A 23,020-nucleotide genomic window follows, 5' to 3' on the forward strand; every position below is an offset into this window, starting at 1 on the left:
ATAATACACTAATCATTTGGAGATCCCTTTATTTTCTGCTTCTTTAACAATTCAGCGTACCAGACCAGGACATTAAATTGTTGACCAGGAGTGCCTAAGCTTTTGCATCCACTGTATGTACATCTGGCCTACATACTGCACATACCAGGAATGATGCCTAAAGTGGATCAGATACAGTTCCTGAACAGTTTATTTAACTAGATCTAGAGGTTAAATCAGTGTGATGGGGAATAAAGGTGGCTGAGGTGCTGCACTCTCTTAATAAACAGCCTCATTAATAAACAGAACTACGTCTTAAATAATAACAATAATGTTACAATAGTTGTACCGTTGTTTTATTTTACCAGGTTATTCCATCAATGTATTTTTTCTTCCCTGATGGCACGGCCATATTCCAAGATGATAATGTCAGGATTCATGGGGTTGGAATTGTGAAAGAGTGATTCAGAGAGAATTAGATCATAATTTTCACACATGGATTGTTCACCACAGAGTCAAGACCTTAATCTCATTGAGAATCTTTAGGATGTGCTGGATGGAGAAGGCTTTGTGCAGTGGTCAGACTCTACCATCATCAGTGCTGCTGCAAGATCTTGGTGAAAAATTAATACAACACTGGATTGAAATAAATCTTGTAACATTGCAGAAGCTTATTGAAACAATGCCACAGTGAATGTGTGCTGCAATCAAAGCTAAAGGCGGTCCAACTAAATATTATAGTGTGTGACCTTTTTTTAAGGTGGCGACTTCTTTTTTATTCAGGCAGTGTATATCTAGGGGGTGGCTTGGGAACGCCCACACCTGTATAAGTTGCAAGGTGCTATCTTGTGGGTCATGCTAAGTTGACGTGGGTTAAAGGAGTTTAAAGAGCGAGGTATGATAGTGTGTACCAGATGAATGGGAGAAAACTTTTCCGAAGTTGTGCGGGAATTTAATATTCAGCATCTGCTAGAATCATCCATGCAAACACACAAGTAACACTGTCAGAAATCACATCCACAAGTGATCTAATCAACACTAATCTAATGTTTTTGTTCTATCCTCACCTAAACTGTTCATTTATACATAAAGACCTAACTCGAAGTTGTCAGTAATTCTGTTATATAAGAGAGAAACAGTCAGACTAATCAGAGAAGCTTTTCTGAGTCACTGCAGTGACTACAAACACGAAACCCCAGACAGTCTTACACTGACTTCATTTCAAAGAGGATGTAGGGGGGGACAGTTTTATAAGGGGGTGATATTTGTCTTTTTGTTTTTTTACTCTTTGACTGGGAGGATGGCATCCTCTTGCATCACCCCCAAATCAAGCCCTGGATAACCCTCCCTGAATTAGAACAAAAGAAACTATAAAGTTCCTATAGTGTTGTTGGAGTAATAATAATAACAATAATAATAATAATAATAATAAACAAAAATATATGTTTTTGTCTATATTGTCTTTTTATCATCCATTACAGACATTAAAAAATGTCTTTTGAGAGTTGTGTTGAACCTTCAAATAAGGTTCACAGAAAATGTAGAAAGAAAGTTTACACATACATCTTTTTTAAACATCTTTTATTTGTTCTTTTATAGACATGGCGCTCTCTCCCCACATCACTCCCACGGTGATGTCTGCAGCACAGGGCGTCTGTGAGCTGATGTATCGGAACCGGGCCGGTGCGCTTTCCTCCAAGCGCGCTGGCTGCTCGGCAATGCTGCATCAGCAGCAGCTCGAAAAGAAGCGGTGGCTGCTTCACATGTATCGGAGGAAGTATGCGCTAGTCCTCACCCTCCTGGTGTGTTGGGGCATCACTAGTGATAGGGGGAGCCCTAATGACTGGGTTGGGTAATTGACCGTGTAAATTGGGGAGAAAATTGGAAAAATTTGAAATAAAATTATTTTAAAAATATAAAAAAATATATATATTTTTTAAACATCCTTCCTAGACATTAAAATACATTATTTTGACGTTTCTGTTGAACGTTCAAAAGACATCCACAGAGAATGTAGAAGGAAAGTTTGTGCAACATCTTTTTTAAACATTTTCCAAACATCCTTCATAGATATTAAAAGACTTTATTTTGATGTCTGTGTTGAACATTCAAATAAGGTCCACAGAAAATGTAGAATGTTCGCACAACATCTTTTTTAAACATCTTTTAAACGTCCTTTATAGACATTTAAATACATTATTTTGACGTTTGTGTTGAACATTCAAACAAGGTCCACCGAAAATGTAATAAGAAATGTTTTGCAACATCTTTTTCAAACATCTTTTAAACGTTTATAATAGACATTAAAGGTGTCATTCCATCGTTTTTTATTTTTAAATATCTAGTTGTGGCCTAGATGTGGGCTGAGAGAAACCATAGGATTCGACTCTTGCTCAAGAATATTCATATATAAACATATCGCCTCTGATCGTCTAACAGCACTGTGAGGCAGCGAGACCAACAGTTAGAAAAGTTTTAAAATGAAGACATTTTACACTAATAACAGTCTTTGCAATGTCATGTGTTAGTTTACAACATTTGTAATGCCCTGCTAAGGGCAGTTCAGACAATTCTGACCTAGTCTTAGAGTCTCTGTAAAACACAAAATCCACTGGAGATCCTATGTAAACCTATAGTTACTTTCACACAGAGGTGGGTAGCCCAGGTCCAGAAAGTGAAAATCAGGGTTGGATTTTTACTTTTAACTAGTGTAAACAGAACTGTTCTAAAAACACACCTACCTATCTCCATTGTACTTCACTGGTGGTTTTCTATAGACAAATTCTAACCATTTGTTCCTTAGCTCTGAATTACTGGGCAAAGCATACAACACTGATGTGTTATTTGCACAAATAACACAGGAACAAACTGCCATGTTGTTCCTAGCGCTGTTATCTCCTGTCTGACGAGATGTGCCTGGCTGGTGAGGCCATGAATATTAATTCACGAGTTGACGTAGACATGTTGCTTCTCCTGATCGATTCGTTTTTCTGAACATTTTCTTTTAATGGCTACTGCAGACAATGGAGTTTGAGGAACAATTTCGTGTGCAGCATCATATACAACTCAGAGACCTATAGTATTTCACAAACAACAAGAAAAAGTGGATTCTAGCGGAAGGACACCTTTAAGAAATCAGTTTCCAACTGAGAAAAGACCAAAATATGTACTTTTGACGTTCGTGTTAAACATTCAAAAGACGTCTACAAAGAATCCAGAATAAAGATTTTTTTACATGTCTTTTAATTATTAATATTGATGTCATTTGGACATAAGGACATTGCAAAAACATTCTTTCTGGGAGAGATTCTTTCCCTGTGGAGACGTTTTGAACGTTAGACACGAGCGTTAAAATGACGTATTTTAGAGGTGTCTTTGTTCACTGCTATTCCAATCAGGTGGAATACTGCAGGAAAAACATTGGTAATGGTCTTTTCACCACATTCAGGCCCTCTATATAAAGGCCTACAGCAGAGAAGAGCAGCTTAAAGATTCATTATCTCTCTGAACGGACCAATGCAGGAAAAACATCAACATACCAAGAATTTACTCCAGCAGTCTGACCTCTTTTCCTAAATCTCACCGCTTCACTCTTTTGTGTGCGAGTGTGTACCAGCGTGTGACAAGGTGGGGGATACCTTTGAGCTCCACACAGGCACCCGACTGATAGCTGAGGCCAAAGGTCATGAGAAAAGCCCAGGACAAAAGATCTCTTTTGGGAGAACGTTGGAGAAGAGGATAGCACTCTCAATCTGTGTAAGTGTGTGTGTGTGTGTGTGTGTGTTTGTGTGTGTGGTTAGTCTGTTCTACAGCAGAGCGGAAGGTGTTATAGTGATTGTGTGCAGCAACACGGACCTTTAGTGGTTCGCTTTAAAAGGAAAGCTGACCCCAAACGTGATACAGGGAGACAAAAGCAAGGGTATTTTTTTCAGTAACACTATCCAGTCTCCCCTGAAGCATGAAAGCTCCATCGCTGGCCCACTTACACCACCCCCACCCCCACCCCCCCAACAACAGCACCCAATGACCAAAGCCAAGGCGAGCTGTAATTATTTCCTACACAGAATGTGTGGAGGAGTTCAGGAGCAATGCAAATCTCCACTTACTCACAAAGCCTTAGTGTGTGTATGTGTGTGTGTGAGATCCCTCAAAAGCGCTGGAATTGGTTACTGGGTTGTTGGCCATTGTTTGAACCAGATTTAATACAAAGAACCTTTTTTTTCTGTTAAATAATTTTATTTATAATTTTCTCCCGTTTGGGCTAGGCCAATTGCCCTATACATTTAGCTTTGCACATGACTCCTCCAACCACCATCTTTTTTCATGACCAGGATTCGAACCAGCAATCTCCCGATCATAGTGGCAGCACCATGCTGGACCACTCAGCACCCCATAAACAAAATCAATACATTCAAAAGAACAAACAAGACTAACTAGAGCTGCCCTGGAACGTTCACTCTATATATGTAGGTGCCTGTTTTCTAGTAAAGTCTGATCTGAGGTTTGGCACAATAAATAAATGTAAAAAATCACTATTTTGCAAATTTTCAGCTCACTGTTGCCATTTTTGTTTATGTGTTGTCATATGTTTATTAACTGCTTAATAATTGGTTTTAAAGTATTTCCAACCTAATTCAAAATCAATAATAAACTCCTTTATAAACCATTTGTAAACCCTTTATAAAGGTAGTCTTATTTTAAAGTGCTACCATTTTTGTCTGTGTACATTTCCCTTATGAACAACACTGGATCATCTTAGGTACGACATTGTTTAGGAGTTGTAATGAGAATATTGCTACAAGAAAGCTAATGCTGAAGGCTCATTCCAGCAAGGCTGGAATGAGGCAGATAATCCCCAACTCACAGTACTGATTTTGTTTCCTATCAAGACAATGATCCATGCCACACAGCTAGGTCAATTAAGGTGTGGATAAGTTCAAATAAAAGCAATGTGAAAGACTGGTGGAGAGCATCCATCGGGCGAAGCACTGCCACTATGATCAGGAGATCGTCGGTTCGAATGCTCTTTATGTAGTTCGCCATCAGCTACCAGAGCCCTGAGAGAGCACAATTGGCCCTGCTCTCTCCCCACATCACTGTAAAGGGTGATGTCTGTGAGCTAATGTATCGGAACCGAGTCGCTGCGCTTTCCTCTGAATGCACTGTGATGCTACTCGGCAATGCTGCATCAGCAGCAGCAGTTCAAAAAGAGGCGGAGTCTGACTTTACATGTGTTGGAGGAGGCATGTGTTAGTCTTCACCCTCCTGGTGTTGGGGCATCACTAGTGATAGGGGGAGTCCTAATGAGTGGGTTGGGTAATTGGCCGTGTAAATTTGGGAAAAAAATGGATAAAAATAAAATAAAATAAAAAAAGACTGGAGGAGAACATGCCAAGATGCATGAAAGGTATTAAAATAATAAAAAATCAGAGTTATTCCATTATTTATTTTTGTGTTAAAACATTAGTATTGTTTTTGTTTCTAAATGAATATGACCATGTTTCCTTTGCATTATTTGAGGTCTGTATCTTTTTGATATTTTGACAATTTCTCATTTTCTGCAAATAAAGGCTCTAACTGACAATATTTTTATTTAAATATATCAATTTTAAATTATCTTAATTTTTTATTGGTTATTAAATGGCAACCTTAAATGGGAACTGAACCAAGTTGTGATTTATCACTAATATGTTTGCAGATAAAAGTCTTAAAAGTAGAGTTTTTAGAGTCTGAGAGCTTTCACTCACTCCACAATTCCCACCAGCTCCCTCACACTACACACACACACACACACACACACACACACACACACACTGATGGGCTGTAACACCTGTGAGAGAGATAATCTGGGCTGGAGGTGGGGGATCAGAGGGATTGAGGGAGTCTGCGCTGCGGCTATTGATCAAATAGTATCGCAGGCCACCTGACCTCTGACCTTTAACCCCTGACCTTTCACAGGCGGCTGCTCAGGAGGGTCGTGGAGGGGCAGGAAGGCGGTAGTGATGACAAACACTTAAACTCACCCAGCCTGCAAACCTGACGTTTCTCTCCACACACTGTAAAACTACTATTTGATAGTTAGATGAACATTTGTGGGCACATATTAGAGTTAAATCAACTTATAATAACTGAGTTTAGTCTGATGTCATTGGCAGCCTCTTTTCCATTGGATTCTAGCACAATTTATTTGCATACTGGGTGTGTCTCCCAGTTACTGACACTCACCATCGGTGTGTAGTGATCCCCCAGGTTACCTTAGATTAACTTGTAGATCATGTATTATGATTAATTGCCTGTTCTGTTTTGTGTTGTAGGCTGTAAGAACAAGCATGAGCTACAGTAACTCTGTGTTGGCTGTGCTCTCAGTACTGCAGTACTGTTCACTCTCTAGCATTTTCTTTCTTTCTCCTCCACCAGTCTTACACACTGTTTTGGATAACTTTTTTCCACTCCTGGTGCAAAAATTCAAGCAGTTCAGTTTGGTTTGATGGTTTGTGATCATCCATCTTCCTCTTGATTACATTCCAGAGGTTTTCAATTTGGTAAAATCAAAGAAACTCATCATTTTTAAGTGGTCCCTTACTTTTTAATATATTTGTATGAGCTGTATATCTGGATATCGTCACTGTCCAATGCAAAACAAGTATCTCCAAAAAAGAGATAAACCCTTTTTAACTTTGAATGGAAGTCAATGTAAAAAAAGTTAATTTCAGGTCATTTTGGAGAAATCCTATTGGTCCTCACATCAAGACATTTTAACACAGTATACAGGACAGGCGGTGTGTTGAAATAATGAAGCAATCTAAAAATCAACAAAAATGTAGATACTTGTTTTTCATTGGACAGTTAGTGTACTTAAAGATTATATTATAGAACGTATAGAAAATTTCGTAGGTAATCGGTTACAACTAAAGTTTTGAATATAGTGAACTTATTGGGTTTTAAAGTGCAGCTTTATTACCATATAAGCAGAGCCGCAGGGTTTATACACAATTACAGCAACTGCTGGAACAGAGCCAGAGATAAAGCTGCAGCTACAGGAGCAGAAGCAGACTGAGCCCTCTGTTCAGAGCTGGAGAAACACACTCTGAGAGCTCAGAGAACTGAGTGACTTCTGCCTGAAGGAAAATTCCACCTAAAGTTCAGAATTCCTCCATAAATCAGAATTCAGTCACTGAGATGTGAAGTGCTTCACTATACGTCTGCTGGATGTTTATGTCTGTGGAAACTCCTTCTAATGAATGCTTTAAACTACTGGAGCTGCACCCACTGCTGACTGATGGGTAAATAAAGTGCTGCCAATAGAATAAGACTCTCTGAAGCAGATAAACATGAACCTGTTGGCACCATACATAATGTCAGTCTTGGTTTTTCAAAACATTTCAAGAACAGTTAGCTAAATACTTTTTTGATCATTATTTACTGGTGATTTTTACCAGTAAAAAGTTTGCATTGAACCACCTTAAATTCAGTGTTTTTTCATTATTTTTAAATGTTCTGATTTTTTAATTATTACTGAAGTCATCCAAACTATGGCCAGAAACATATGCAATTATTTAGTAAACGAACAAGTGTTAAACAAGCCAGAATATGTTTTATATTTTAGCCCCTCCTGTTTAGATGACAGTTTCAAACATCTCTGCTGGATTTTCTCAGTCAGCTTTATAAGGTAGAGGTACCTGGAATGTTTAGCTTTCAGTTAACAGCTGTGCTGAACTTGTCAAGAGTTAATTATTTAATTTTTTTGCCTCTTAAAGTACAATTGGTCTTTCTCTCTCTGGGTGGGTAGATCCCATCATCACTCCAACGGGTGATGTCAAACAGCACAAGGCTGCGTCTGTGAGCTGATATATCAGAACCGAATCGCTGCGCTGTCCTCCGTGCGAGCTGTGATGCTACTTGGCAATGCTGCATCAGCAAAGAGGCAGTGGATGACTTCAAATGTATCGGAGAAGGCATGTGCTATTCCTTACCCTCCTGTTATGGGGGATCATTAGTAATATGGGGAGTCCTAATGAGTGGGTTGGGTAATTGGCCATGTAAATTGGGGAGAAAATTAAATAAAAAATTTGAAATAAACAAAATATATACTGTTTTTTTTTTATACTTTTTCATTATACTGATCACAGCAGCTCCAGCCGATAGCTAAAGTAGCCCTCAACATCTACTGGTTGATTGATTTTATTTGAAAAGAAAGAAAAACAGAAAACCATCCAGTAATTGGTAGATTTAGTGGATGTGTAACAGCAAGGAAATCACCCAACTGTGCAGCAGTCCAGCCCTCCAGTGGAGATCCCCACCCCTGATTAAAGGATGCATAAACTCCAGTGGGAGCCAAAAGAACCAAGCAGAGGGAGCCACTGCTTTAGAGCTGCACCGCCATCGTGTGGCTGCTGTTGGTGCTGCAAATCCAGTTTTAGGAATATTGCAGCTGATAATAGTGGCCAATTTTCTATGACTGAAGCTGCAAAAGGTGGAAGTTGTGAGGAGTTACCTTGTGAGTGAGACTGAACACAGGGCAGCATGCTCATGACAAGGCAACATGATTAAAAACCAGGGTTATTCCACTAAATATTGATTTCTGAACTCTTAAAACTTTATGAATATGAACTTGTTTTCTTTGCATTATTTGAGGTCTGAAGACTCTGCATCTCTTTTTGTTATTTCAGACATTTCTACTTTTCTGTAAATAAATGACAATATTTTTATTTGGAATTTCTGAGAAATGTTGTTCGTAGTTTATAGAATAAAACAACAATGTTCATTTTACTCAAACATATATCTATAAATAGCAAAATCAGAAAAACTAATTCAGGAACTGAAGTGCTCTCTTAATTTTTTCCACAACTGTATATGGAACTTTTGGAATTTTATGGTTTACTGTATATATTGTCATAAAATGGAATCTGATCTCCATCCAAGTCAAGGGTATTGACAAATATAATGTGCCTTAAATAACAACACAAAAAATATCTTTATTCATGTCTTTCTGTATGTTTTTTGGAAAAAAAAAACATCATAGTGATAATGGGGAAAAAGTATGTAAACCATTGTGTTAATTACCTCCAAAAAGCTAATTCGAGTCAAGTGTTCGCATAGCTGAAATCTGAAGCTAATTTCACTGATTAAAAAAAAAAAAAACTTAAACTATTGAGTTTGCTGAGTTTGAATAAAGACCTGCAAGATTATACGCTTTTGTGTTATTATTTTAAAGTGGTAGTCCGTATTATTTTGTTTCTAAACTGAAAGCAGAAGCAATTCTGAGTGCAGAAGAGATAAAATATTGTGTTTAATGGTACCAGTGTGTTGGAACGACCATCCCTGCTAAGCCTAATATATTTCTTCATTCAAAAAACTAGGGTGTCAGGATGCTTTTTGCGGGAGTTCTTCTGTCCACGTCACGCGTCTTTACGTACTTACGTCACACATACAGCCTCTAAAAGAGGATCCGGCTCAGTTTTACTGAACGCGAGCAGCTGGTGGAGCAATGGAGACTTCAGAAGAGGAAACTCAAGAGATCAGTAGCTCATTTTTCTGACTGAGCATGCTCTCTCTCTCTCTCTCTCTCTCTGACTGAACATAACCTGGAATCAGATTCATCTGCTCTGAAAGGAGACCGCATCACACCCACCAAGTTTAAAATGATTCTTCCGCATGCTCGGTGCAATTACCCATTCTCACCAGAGTGGGTCCTAAATCCCAAAACATACAGACATCAGCTTTAAGCACGTTACCAATTGTCAAAAGACCACATTTTATGACAAATTTATTCAGAAAACCATTCACATACTTTTTCCTTGCCTCTGTATTGTAATAAACGACTTCCCTAAACCAAATATCCAGGCTAATCATTAACAGCACCACACAGAAAACAGCACTCACAAACCTCATGGTGATAAAACATTTATTTTTAAACATAATGATCATCTTTTAAGCAGTTAAAGTCGGAAAATCAATCATAATTACAGAGGCTGTCCTTCGCAACAAAATAGAGCACATTCTTCTGGAACACTTTTCGGAATGCATAAAAATCAAAGTAATAATTTAAATACATAAAACCATTTTTCATTAAACCTTCTTTTGTGTACTTGTTTCAAGTAGAGTTAACGTTACGAAGTGAAGTCGGCATGCAGAGAGCGACAGGACTCTTCAAAAGCTTTATTAATGACCTCGAGTAGAAACGTCACCGTATGACCGCACTAACACGCATGCTGCCGTCCTTCCTGACTTAATGACCTGGAGTCTGAACGGGAGGATGGATATATGGCTTACAGAGAGCTCAAGCAGAGGACACAAGGTTATGTAAAACAGAGCACATGTTCCTTTTTGCAATCCCTGCTGTCTTCCTATTTATTCATTCATTCATTTATTCGCCTTTCCTTCATTCATTCGTGGAGTCATCCACCCCTGTGTTCCTTTATATATTTAACTGGTAGGCAATTCATGGTTTATAAAGAATACATCAGATTTTGTCAACCAATTTGCCATGTTTTTAGCGTACGGTCGATTAGCACAGTAGACAGTAATTCTGAAGTCTTTACCTGAAAAACTCTAAATTATAAAAATATATGTAGGATGGAAGCTTATGGGACAGGTTCTTGGAAAAAAGGTGTCTTTATCTGTCTCAAAGGAAGCACATAACCATCAGGTAACGTTCTGCCTCCCAGCACTGGTAGCATCAATTTAAAAGGTAGAGACTTCAACTTTTGCAATGACAAAATTTGGAAGAAAATTGAAAGGAAAAAAAATCAAATCTGTTTTTTTGGCTGTGTAAACATGTCCAATCCGATTTTTTCTAACCAGATTCAAGTCGGTTTCAAATGTGGTCCTTGATTGGTTACCTATATGATCTGTTGGTATGCAACAATCAAATGTGAACTGTTACATATATGGTCCTAGTAGACATGACATGAACAGTGTGAACAGTTAGATCGGTTTATGTGTTTTTCTACCTGTTTACAAATGTTTGATGCTGTTGGTAATAAAGATCAAAGTCGTTAAGGAGAAGGTAATTGCCTTAAGTCAGTTATTTCCTGTCACACAAGACCAGGCTCTGGGAAAAGACTTGTCTGGCTACTGCACTTCTGCACATTGATTGGCGCAGATCTCCACATTGATTGGCTGTTTCGATTAAAGGGCAGTTGATTGAGCATCACTAACACCTGTAACATCTGTACAGACATAAAGGTAATAATTTGCATGTTTGCCATTTCAGATTGGTTCACATTACAGACAGATACAGTTGGCTTATATTTATTAATGTGAACGTCAAGATCGCCAAATGTGTCATTTAAATGTAGCCTTGCTGTATTTAAATACATATCAAATCAAGACACCAATGTATTTCATTGGATTAATTTTCTGTGTATCCCTTCTATAATATTATACATAAATGTTGCTGATAAAGCAAGGCAAAGTATAAACCACAAGGCATATTGCTATTGCAATATACAGCTCTGGGAAAAAATAAAAGAGCACTTAAAAATGATGAGTTTCTCTGATTTTACCAAATTGAAAACCTCTGGAATATAAAGTGGCATAAAGTTTATCCAAAAGCAGTGTGTAAGACTGGTGGAGGAAAACATGCCAAGATGCATGAAAACTGCGATTAAAAACCAGCATTATTTCGCCAAATGTTGATTTCTGAACTCTTTAAACTTTTTGAATATAAACTTCTTTTCTTTGTATTATTTGAGGTCTGAAAGCTCTTTTTTTGTTATTTCAGCCATTTCTCATTTTCTGCAAATAAATGCTCTAAATGACAATATTTTTATTTGGAATTTGGGAGAAATGTTGTCGGTAGTTTATAGAATAAAACAACAATGTTCATTGTACTCAAACATAAACCTGTAAATAGCAAAATGAGAGAAACTGATTCAGAAACTGAAGCGGTCTCTTAATGTTTTCCAGAGCTGTATAAGACGATAATAAATCGCAATAATATTCTATTCTATATTGTGTAGTCTTGTAGTATGAACTTCACACAGCCTCATTGCTTTAGTCTCTATTGGAGTTTGAGGAATTTTAAACAGACTTTGAGGAAAGTTCTTTCAGCCAAAAGTTCAGAAGAACTCTTTAACGTCTTTTCGGGATCTCTGACTCACTCTCACTTGCTCACTTGCTCGCTCGCTCTTGCCCCCTCAGCCTCGGTCAAGCAAAAACAAGACATGTTTGGAACAACTGCACACTTAGCACGGCTGAGTCAATGCTTAAAAACGACGTAATTATCGAGACAAGCACAGCTGCCTTCAGAATTTCCTACAACTCGCTTTGGCCTTGTTCACTAGAACACAGTCACACATGACGGGCGAGTGTGTACGCAGCCTTTCTGGAAGAACAATGATCTCTATATAGCTGACAAGTTTGGCATATGACATTAAGCAAGTGGTATTTTTGTCTCACACAGAACTCACAGAGAACTCACACACTCACACTTACTGGAAGCAAGTTTTTAAATTGGCCAACATTAAGACAGCTCAAGTAACACTGTCCAAATCCAAAAAATAAAATGGTAAAAAAAATAATAAAAAAAAATAAAAACATAGGAATTAAATTACTTAACCTATCTATGCTCCACCCACAAATAAGTAATTGAGGAGACTGAAGTTCTATCAGTTGAGGACCTGTAACAGAAGACTTCAGTAACAGAAAATCTCATTATAAATAAACATTTAATTTTTTGCCGCTTGTAACAAGTCCTTAATTCAGTGGATTCAGTGACTTTCTGGGGGTAAAAGAAAAATCATAGAACAATATATACTGCCTATCACTGCGGACAGACAGAAATATTATTATATTACATTATTTCTCCATTTTGTTTATTTTTTGTACTTTTTGACCTATTTTTTTTTACATTGTGTCAGAATTTCACAATGAATAGAACAATAAAAAAGTTCTACTTAAAACAAACTAACTATGTTAACATTTCCCTTAAATGTTGAGTTTCTTTTCATTCTCTTGTAAAGTTTACATTTTGGAGATTTTGCATGGTTTTGAGTGACAGCGGCAATATGAACCTTACCAAAGTGGCCGATAGTTGCTATTTTACAAAAAGAGAAAAAAAAACATTTTCTCCATAGAGAAAAACTATTTAGACATATAGTAAGGAGATTTCTTTTTAAATATTAACTGTTTTGCTGATTTGAACAACAAAATCAGTCTGAAATAATTTCCCTTTTAATATTTTTTTGCCAGATCTTGACCCACCTCATAAAAGTAAAGCATTTAAAAAAAAATTATCTGTGGTGGAGCATAGACATAACAATTTCAGGCCATATGACTGGGAAGCCAAAATATCTTTGAAGACAAAGAGAAACGGGGGCACTACACTATTAAAACAGCACAAATTTGGGAAAAAGAAAAATGGAAAATAGAAAGAAAAATAAAAACGCATGCCGTTCATTATTCTAATTATGACAAGCTGTGCATAACCCTCCAAAAAACAAGTTCACACAAGGAACACCACTGTATGACAAAATCAGAAAACTGTTTAAAGAAAAAAAAACCCATAACAAAGAAACAACAACAAAATCTAATTTTCATTTTCTTGGCATGTTATTGAACCTGATATCCACATACAGTTTAAGTTTATACAAGCATTTGACCTTTAATCCACAAGCTTCTTCCTATAGTTTGGATAAAATGAGAAAAGAAAAGGATATCTGAAAAGCATGATCAGGAAAAGGAGTGGCTCGCCGCGATGGCCGATATGTATATAGTGCGTGCAAGAGTAGAGGAAGAAAATAAAAATGAAAAATAACTGCATGTTCAAATTTGCTACAGCTTGATTCCTCTGTTTTCTTAACAGATCAAAACCAAAAAAATACTTTATATGAAGCACCAGAAATATCATCTTAGCAAATTATGCTATGAATACATAAATAGACGCTGTTATATATATATATTTATATAATTTTATATATCATTTGTTTTCCATTCAAAGATGAAAAGAACCAAACAGTTTGAAGTGTGCTACTATGAACAGGCATTTACAGGTTTGTGGAGTTATCTCAGAGTTTCTTGGTTTGGTTTTGGTGATTTCCGCTATCCGAAAGAAGGAAAAAAAGAAAAAGAAATGGCCTGCTGATTGACTCGTTGTTTGTAAAGGGCTTATCAAGCATTTACAAACCGTTTGGAACCTAAATAGTATGATCTGCTCTGCAAATAGTCTCTGTATACATGGATAAATAGCTTTCATTTAGAGGAAAATACTTAGCATGCAACAACGACTATTTCCCCCATTAGCAAGAACTGCTAAAAATAAGCCCTTTACCAACCATCATCCTGAGGCGAACTGAGCGAAAGCTGCAGCTAAGCGTGGAGACCATCTGCTGTCCCAAAAAAAGCAAAGTGTCTGCTGCTTCCAAGCTGCCCTGGCTTGTCCGTTCTGATTGTCTGCGTTGGGTTAGGGTGGGGTGTTGTGGGGGTGGGGGGGGGGGAGGGGGGTTCATCTCTTGTGCTTTGTCGTCTGGGGAAGCTTTGTAGCTTTTCCGGTAAAAGAAAGAAGAAAGAAGCGTGGTGGTTTGGTGCAAAATGCTAAGTCCTTGTCTCACAGTGTGTTTGTGTTGGCAGCCATGTTGTCGGCCGTGTTGTCGGCCGAGACCTCACTGCTTCAGTTCACAAGAAGGGGCATGACTCACAAGAAGGCCTTTGTTATAAAGCCATCTTGGATGCTTATGTTGATGACTTAGCACTTTTTAACTCTGACTAAGTCACCCTTTACTGAGACACGAAACCTGAGTGGGGAGGGTCGTGAGGGTTGATGGGTTAACATGCACTTTAAGCTCCATAATCTTCTGTTTTTTACTTGTTTTAATATAAATGGAGTGTTAGGTAGGCTTGGAATGTGTCTGCATTAAGTTTTTCCTCAATTTCCTGTAGCGACCTGTAGCACAGCGGCCTTGACCTTGACTTTGACCTTTCACCTCAATCCCTGACTGCTGACCTCCAATAACCTTGCCCTCTATTAATTAGGGGGAATACGTATGCATGTGAGCACATTTACAGACAGACACAGACAGTACACACATCATTGCTGCCGTAGGTTATAAAAAGACGTGTATAGCCGGCACGGTGCACTGCAGCAGCAGCAGCAGCGAAGGGACTGCTCTGTGGAAGCCTGCCTGGCCTTGCGTGTTTTGGTCTGCTCGTTATGGTAGAATGGTGCAGTAGGCTTGCGATGGCGTGGAAGAAGAGCGTGACTGACAGCGCATTTCTCAGCTGCCCCTGGAGGAAGAGTGTCGAAGGCGGAGCTGAAGGACCAGTCGTTTAGAGGCGGGGCACCTCAGTCCTGCAGTAACGTTTCCCTCCAGTTGAAGCTGTGATTGGGCCCGTGTGTGAGGGGCAGGATGGGCGGGTCCACAAGCTGCCACACCCCCGTTTCGCCCATTTCTTCACAGGCACAGAAACCTAAATATGGGATCTGGAGGGTGAGAGACAGACCCAGAGAAGGCGAGGGTAAGAAACAAAAATAGAAAACAATGTGATTACGGTATTTTTCGCACCAGAACACCATCAATAAATGTCTATTTTTTGGGCTATTTTCATACATAAGGTGCATAGGATAATAAGGCACATTTTATGTGACACTAGTAACTAGTAACTGGTAGTAGGATTGGGTGGTGAGACCTGAAAAGCTAAGATAAGTAAACAAAACTGTAATTCTTAAAAATAAAACATTTCAGACTCAAAGTCAAATGAGCAATGGATGTTAATCTACACAGATTTGTCTCCTAAAAACTGTTTATTTGGATGAGTAAAGCACTACTGTTTATTTACAGTAAGCTTAGATTTCCAGATTTCCTCTAAAGCTGGAGCTTTAGCATTAGCGGCTAACCGCTAGCGAGTGTTCCAGTGAGCCAGGTTGATATTAGCTAGCGGTCCCTTACATGTAGCTTGTTTTAACATGGTAACATTGTCTACAGTCGTTGATTATCACCATCATCAACCAACATACTACCACCACCCTGCTTCACAGTTCATTTAAATTGACTAAGTACGATGCTATCATTTTAAATAGCAGAGTTAGGGATTTTGACACATATAAAAGGTGTCCATATAATACAATATGCTTCCCCCTAAATCTATTGAATTGACCTTTATTTCTCAAGAATGGAGGAACTCGAGGAGCCCTTTGGTTTCATGTATTGCTTTAGTTGCAATTGAAATTATTATTGGAATGTTTTTAATAGTCTACATTTACGTTAAAAACATTTTTGACAAAAAAAAAAACGTCATCCATAAAATAGCAATATAGGCATCATACACATCATTGACCAGTTAATAATGAGAATGCCTTCTCTGATGATTAAAAAAATAACTAAAAATGCTGAATAAAACGAAAGAGAAAGAGAAACAGCTGCAAACACACACCTTTCTGACTACTTGCACAAAGTCTTTGGAGTTCTGGGGGTTGAGACCCTGCATTTGGCGAGTGCAGGCCTCCAGTGAGGAAGCATGCGCCACAATCAACACTGTGTTTCCTGTGAGCACAACAAAAGCACAAGGTTAGCAGACAATTGGAGTGTGGGGGCACATTTATTGTAGCAGCCATTCAGCAAAAGAATGTGAATATTGAACAAATATTTTAAACAGAACCATTTTTCCACACCCACATTAGGCTTCATCCTGATGTAATACAATATATACAATCTGTACAAAAGTCTTATTTAGGCTCCACCCACAAACCTTTTTTTTGAGTAACCGTTAAAGGACAGATCTATGCAATACAAAAATTCCATTCAATATAATGAGACATTTTTGCACATAAACTAAAATTGACAGAGTGTATTATACCATAACTCTTTTCATAGTGTTCATGGATATGTTGTTACTAGAGTAATCTTAATTATATACAGCTCTGAAAAAATAAGAGACCACTTCAGTTTCTGAATCAGTTTCTCCGATTTTGCTACTTATATGTATATGTCTGATTACAATGAACATTGTAGTTTTATTCTATAAACTACAGACAACATTTCTCCCAAATTCCAAATAAAAATGTCATTAAGAGCATTTAAGAGCAGTTCAGCTTGGTTTGATGGCTTGTTATCACCCATCTTCCTCTTAATTTATTTCAGAGGTTTTCAATTAGGTAAAATCAAAGAAACTCTTATTTTTTTCAAGAGCTGTATGAACGAGTCTGTGGAATGCTGTGTGTGAACGGGAACAAGCAGAGACTTTCACAGCAGTGCTACTTACCCAGGCTATTGCACTCAGCCAGGATTTCCCGTGTCACTTGGAAGCTGCGACTGATGTAGGTGTCGTAGGACTCTGACATGGTCAGCTTGCTGATAGGAATATGAGGTCTAAAGAGCAAAGACAAGATCTATTAGGGTATTTTCAAAGTCCACACCAAGGTTCATGTCTTTGTTACATTGTCCATATTTTCACACTGCAGGATGTATTAAAATACTTTATTCTGCTCAGCAAACTGCAGTCATCAGATGCGTGGGCGGAGTCTCCCTATACTTCATATTAAATGGTTTGTAGAATGTTAGTTATGAGTTCGGCTTTGAGTTCCTTTGCCAGGCGAATTCTAGCTCTCTGTCAGAATGTGACTGTGTTCACGGCCCCCTCCAGCAGAATGAGTGTAAAAGATTCACAGCAGAATGAGTGTAAAAGATTTACCTCAGATTCTTTTTTATTTCTATTCATAAATAAGGATTAATCTTCTGTTACAGTAAATAAATAAATTCCCAGTCTAAGCATTTGTGGTCATACTGCTGCGTGATGCATCTACACATCAAAGGGAGTCAGATTTTGGCACAACACCAGTTCCTTTGTCCACTTTTGGTTTGTTTAAAGACCTCCCCAAATTCCTGTAATTAGTCTAAAAGTCCGAAACATCTAGAAAAGTGTTTTCACACTGCAGACAAATCGGACTACGTTTCAGTAGATCACGACTGATAACTGATGACACTTCTTTTGGTCGGACCAAACTCTGGTTCTTTGTTCAGAACTGTGTTTCTCGGCCCCTTTCACATCTGCTACTTTGGTTCAGACCCAAACTGAAAGGTCTGAAAGTCCAGATCATACAAGGCAGGTGTGAAAACTCTCTTAAAGCCACGAGGCAGAACAAATCACCTGTGAAACTGTTCTATATGAGCATATTGGGACAGAATGAAACAGGATGCCATAAAAGCAATACAAATTCATATGGGTGTAATTATTTTACACTGTCTAAAAGTTATAGACACAAAAAGGTTTAAAACAAGCAACCAAACACAACCAACACTTCAAAGTTAGGTCTCCTGAAACCTTACTGGTATCTATTTGTTTACAGCCAGTGGAAAAAGTCAGTACTAGTAGAACGTGAGAGGAACGTGCCCACACAGAGGAGCAGTGTGTTGAGTAATCAATGTTTTGGAACTGAAAAAGAACCTGTAGGTTGTGTCCACGCTATAGTTAGCAGCAGCCAGGTCTGTGGGTGGGATCCAGGCAGGCAAGGAAGTGCCCGACACCCACTTGGTCCACTCAAAGAGACCAGGTTCAACTCGAATCTTAGTCTTGCCATCCTGCTGAAGACCTGAAAGAGAGAGAGAGAGAGACAGATAGAAGACATTTTTGGATTTCAACAGTGATATCAAAACTATAAAAAAATACAAAATGTTTACTCAAAATTGTGTACACATTGAGACAACTAAGACAAAGAGACATTAAGATAAAATTAGTAAGAGAGAGAGGGGGAGAGAGAGAGAGAAAAAGAAATTACAAGAAAGAGTGTGATAATAAGAGATAGAGACGTGAGAGTAAAAGAAAGAGCATAAGAGCAAGAGTGCGAGCAAAAGAGCCAAATACAGAAAGCAAGACAGCAAGAAAGAGTGAGAAACAGAGCATACAAGAAAGAATAAGACAACACAGGTACAAGAGAGAGCAAGAGAGAGACAGGTCAAGAAAGAATGTGAGAAATATAATGAGAGAGGGAGGATGAAAAGTAGTATGAGAGCAAGAGAGAGAGGGAGAGAGAGAAAGCGAGAAAGAGAAAGAAAAAATAATAAAATAAAGTGAGCAAAAGGTAAAAAGAAAAATAGTGCAAGAAAGAAACAAAGAGAAAGCAAGTGAATCCAAGTAAAAGAGTAATAGAGATAAAGTGAAGGAGAGTGAAAAAGAGTGAGAAAAAGAGCGTTAGTGTAAGAGTATGAGAGCAATTGAAAAAGAGAAAGAGAAAGAGCGAGAAAGAGATTCAGAGAAAGAGCAAAAGTGAGCAAGAGAGAACAATAGAGACAGAGAAAAGAGAAAGAAGGAGAGAGAGAGCAAAAAAGCAAGAAAATGCAAGAGAACAATAGAGACAGAAATAGAGATTGAGAAAGCAAGAGAGAGAGATAAGGAGAGACACGGAAAAAAGAGCAAAAGAGTTCAAGGGAGAAGAACAGAGAGAGGAAGAGAGCAAAAGAGAGAGAAGGAGAGAAATAGAGCAAAAGAGTGCAAGAGAGAGCAACGGAGAACAATAGAGACAGTGATAGAGAGAGGAGAGAGATAGAGCAAAAGAGAGCAAGAGAGTGTATGAGTGAATAAGAGACAGAGCGAGAGAGGAGATAAGAGTGAGAGGCAATGAACAACCTAATAAAAGCAACAAGAGAAAAAGGCAGAGGAAATGGCCGAAGTGCTTAGTCATTGTAAGTGAAGGTCGGAGGGCTAAATGGAGTTTGGAGAGAAAGAGAAGAGATAATGACTGCACCTCGGAGGATATTATGGGCTGTCTGCACACACCGCAGGGAGGGAGAGCAGTACACAAAGTCTACTACTGTATGACTGTCAAACAGGGCCTCACCTAGAACGGAAAGAAGAAATTAATAAAAAATAGACTTCAATTAATATATACAGGGGTTGGACAATGAAACTGAAACACCTGGTTTTAGACCATAATAATTTATTGTCTGGACGGACAGTTCTGGTGGAAACAGGATACAATCCGGGTTAGCACCCGAACATCCCTTTCAGACAGCTTCCTCTTGAATCCACAGTTAATCCTGTTGGATGTGGTTCGTCCTTCTTGGTGGTATGCTGACATTACCCTGGATACCGTGGAACTTGATACATCACAAAGACTTGCTGTCTTGGTCACAGATGCTCCAGCAAGACGCGCACCAACAATTTGTCCTCTTCTGAACTCTGCTATGTCACCCATAATGTTGTGTGCATTGCAATATTTTGAGCAAAACTGTGCTCTTACCCTGCTAATTGAACCTTCACACTCTGCTCTTACTGGTGCAATGTGCAATTAATGAAGATTAACCACCAGGCTGCTCCAATTTAGCCATGAAACCTCCCACACTAAAATGACAGGTGTTTCAGTTTCATTGTACAACCCCTGTATACGCTACACAACTTATTAATCGTAAGACATTTCTACACAAAACTAACAGCCATATATGTGGGTGATGTATGTTATGTTTTTTTGTGAATTACTGACCGACTAGGCGTGCCTGTGTGGCTCCAAACACAGTGATGGGACAGTCCTTATCATACTCCCTGTACCCACCACTCCTCGCTGGAAGACTACATGGCATGTTGAGGTTGGATCGCATATAACGACCTGCAATTCAAACAGACACATTTAGAAACAGAATTATTATTAAAAAATTGGAAACAATATTTAAATGTGAATATAATATAACCTGGTGATTTATCTATACAGGATAAAAAAACGTTCACTGACCTTTGGCATCAAAGCACTGGGTGATCCAATGTTTCCCAAACACTACATCCATCCTCTCTCCATGGCGGCACACAAATAACGTCCTCTTAGGCAGTCGAGACTGGCTGTTGGTCCGCAGCATCTATAACAGGGGTCACACTTATTACATGCTTACTGTACATAGCAATAATCTGTGTATATAAATAACGGTGATTAATTTTTGAGGCACAGAGGTACAAAAATAAATTGAGGTTGTCAACATGTTTCTAGCTATAGTCATCCTTTAAGTTCAAATACCTTCGCACTTTAATTTGTATGATTGCCAACTAAATATCACGTCTACCTAAAGTGGCAGTCTGTATGTTATTAGGATATAGAATGTGTAATTGCATCGAGCATGTGGTAAAGTATTTGTAAAACGTGCATCGTGGGGCTCCGAGTGGTCCAGTGGACTTCCACTATAAACAGGAGATTCATGTAGCTTCTTGCCATCAGCTGCTGGAGCCCTGAGAGAGCACAATTGGCCTTGCTCTCTCTGGGTGGGTAGAGTGCTCTCTCCCCTCATCACTACAAAGGGTGATGTCGATCAGCACAGGACATCTGTGAGCTGATGTATCAGAACCGAGTCGCTGCACTTTCCTCCGAGTATGCTGTGATGCTACTCGCCAATATTACATCAGCAGCAGTTAGAAAAGAGGTGGTGGCTGACTTCACATGTATCAGAGGCGATGTATCAGAGGATGTCTTCCTCCTCCTTGTGTTGGTGATTACTAGTGATTGGGGGGAGTCCTAATGAGTGGGATTAAAAAAAAAAAAAAAAAAAAGTGTTGTAGTCTCCTTTCAGAGTGAATAAATAAGTTTCTAGTGAGGACTCTGCCTCGCTCTTTTTTAGATTGCCAGCTCTCTTCAGTCCAGTTCAGTTCGATTCTTTCATTGTTTCTTTCGTGTAACAGAAGATGAAGACTGATTTTGCCATTTTAACATCCCCATGTTCATAGTATTTCTTGTATCAGTGCTGGTAGAAGCATTCTGGTGGCTTGGGTAACCTGAAAAAGCTGACTAAATTGTTGTGGCCCGAAAAACTGAGTCTTCTCCCAACAGAGAAATTGCTGGCTTCAATTTAAAAAGGTATGAATCTTACTGATTCATACCGACTGCTATTTTAATGACAACAAAACACGTATTTTTTGTATTGTATTTTGTTTTTTTATTGTAAGTGATTCAGCCTTACCACACAGGATTCTGTGTGGATTGTGCACTGAGGCTTCTTACCTGCATTGGTTGGCATACAACACTAAGACTCGAAGGGTCCCCCAGGCCAAAGTCATCAAGCAGACGACCATCCAGCTGTCCATCAAGAAAAGGTCCACCTATTGCTCCACCACTATTGGTTGGTGAGGTGCAGTTGAGGAAAGAGTGGGACCTGTTCAAAACATTATACAAAAATTACATGATGAAATCATATCAACATAGTGAATAAGAGGAATTAAATTTGTTTTGAGAGCAAATGAGGCTTTAGCCTGTATTAATTTGGTTTTTCTTTCAAATTACTAACAGATTATTTAATAATCGTTAAATAAACTGTTGCCACCAACAAATTCTATTTTGGAGTTTAGCAACAAACATTATAAAAAAATAAAATCTGAATGCTAGTTTAAAGAATAATAAGTATTGTGTACTCATCTGGAAACACTAAAGAGTAAGTCAGTAAAATATATATTTTTTCTGGTCACCAAGTCAGAAGAAGTACAAGATGTACAAAAAAGTCTTTATATTTTGATAGAAGTTTCCAGAAAAAAACAAATAAAGCAAAAAATAACTCACCCATGAAGGACCCAGGTGTCACACTCGTCGGCTCGACTGACGTAGTTCTCAGGAAGCAGGCCGGACAGGCCTGTGCTCATGGAAGTCCCGTACACCCAGCCCTCGCTAGCACTGCCCTGCTCCATGGAGGACATGAAGATGAAGTCACCTGGAGCCAGCTCCAGCTCGTCTTCGTTCTGGGGTATGTAGGGGTACATCACTCGCAGAGTCTTAAAAAAAAAATTAAAAGAGAATGCGAAGTTCATAACATACCAGTCGACTACGCATTCTACGATTATAGATCCATTTTATTACCTATTATAGAACATCAGTGCAATCTATGGACATGCTATAGCATCACATTAGACTATTTAGCAATTCTCAGCAATATATACAATACAGAATAATACAATACAGTAAATATGCTGAATAATATAGGTTTTATACAAAAAGGAAAGTCAAGACTGCCATACAAGCAGCAAGAGAACAAACAAGCCGTAAAAACTTTAAGGCGGTTAACAGGTAATACTAATGCTGCTCCAGCAGTGCTAGCTGGGGTTAACAGCAGGCGACAGGCCGATAATATTTACCTCTTAATTG

General features: G+C 38.5%; 1 protein-coding gene across 1 annotated transcript in view; it reads right to left on the reverse strand.

Moving 5' to 3' along the window:
- Nucleotides 1–14,406: 14,406 nt before the first annotated feature.
- Nucleotides 14,407–23,020, reverse strand: part of ubash3ba (ubiquitin associated and SH3 domain containing Ba) — a 64,607-nt gene continuing 55,993 nt past the window's right edge. Inside the window, exons 6-14 of the mRNA XM_007256944.4 lie at nucleotides 22,442–22,650; nucleotides 21,890–22,040; nucleotides 20,639–20,759; nucleotides 20,393–20,515; nucleotides 19,658–19,750; nucleotides 18,361–18,505; nucleotides 17,179–17,285; nucleotides 16,351–16,460; nucleotides 14,407–15,400 (exon numbers count right to left, since the gene is read on the reverse strand). Of these exons, the coding sequence (XP_007257006.1) occupies nucleotides 15,263–15,400; nucleotides 16,351–16,460; nucleotides 17,179–17,285; nucleotides 18,361–18,505; nucleotides 19,658–19,750; nucleotides 20,393–20,515; nucleotides 20,639–20,759; nucleotides 21,890–22,040; nucleotides 22,442–22,650 (1,197 nt within the window). The 3' untranslated portion in view covers nucleotides 14,407–15,262. The remainder of the gene's footprint in view (nucleotides 15,401–16,350; nucleotides 16,461–17,178; nucleotides 17,286–18,360; nucleotides 18,506–19,657; nucleotides 19,751–20,392; nucleotides 20,516–20,638; nucleotides 20,760–21,889; nucleotides 22,041–22,441; nucleotides 22,651–23,020) is intronic.

Source organism: Astyanax mexicanus, chromosome 1 (assembly GCF_023375975.1).
Source record: "Astyanax mexicanus isolate ESR-SI-001 chromosome 1, AstMex3_surface, whole genome shotgun sequence".
Classification (NCBI taxonomy): Eukaryota; Metazoa; Chordata; class Actinopteri; order Characiformes; family Acestrorhamphidae; genus Astyanax; species Astyanax mexicanus.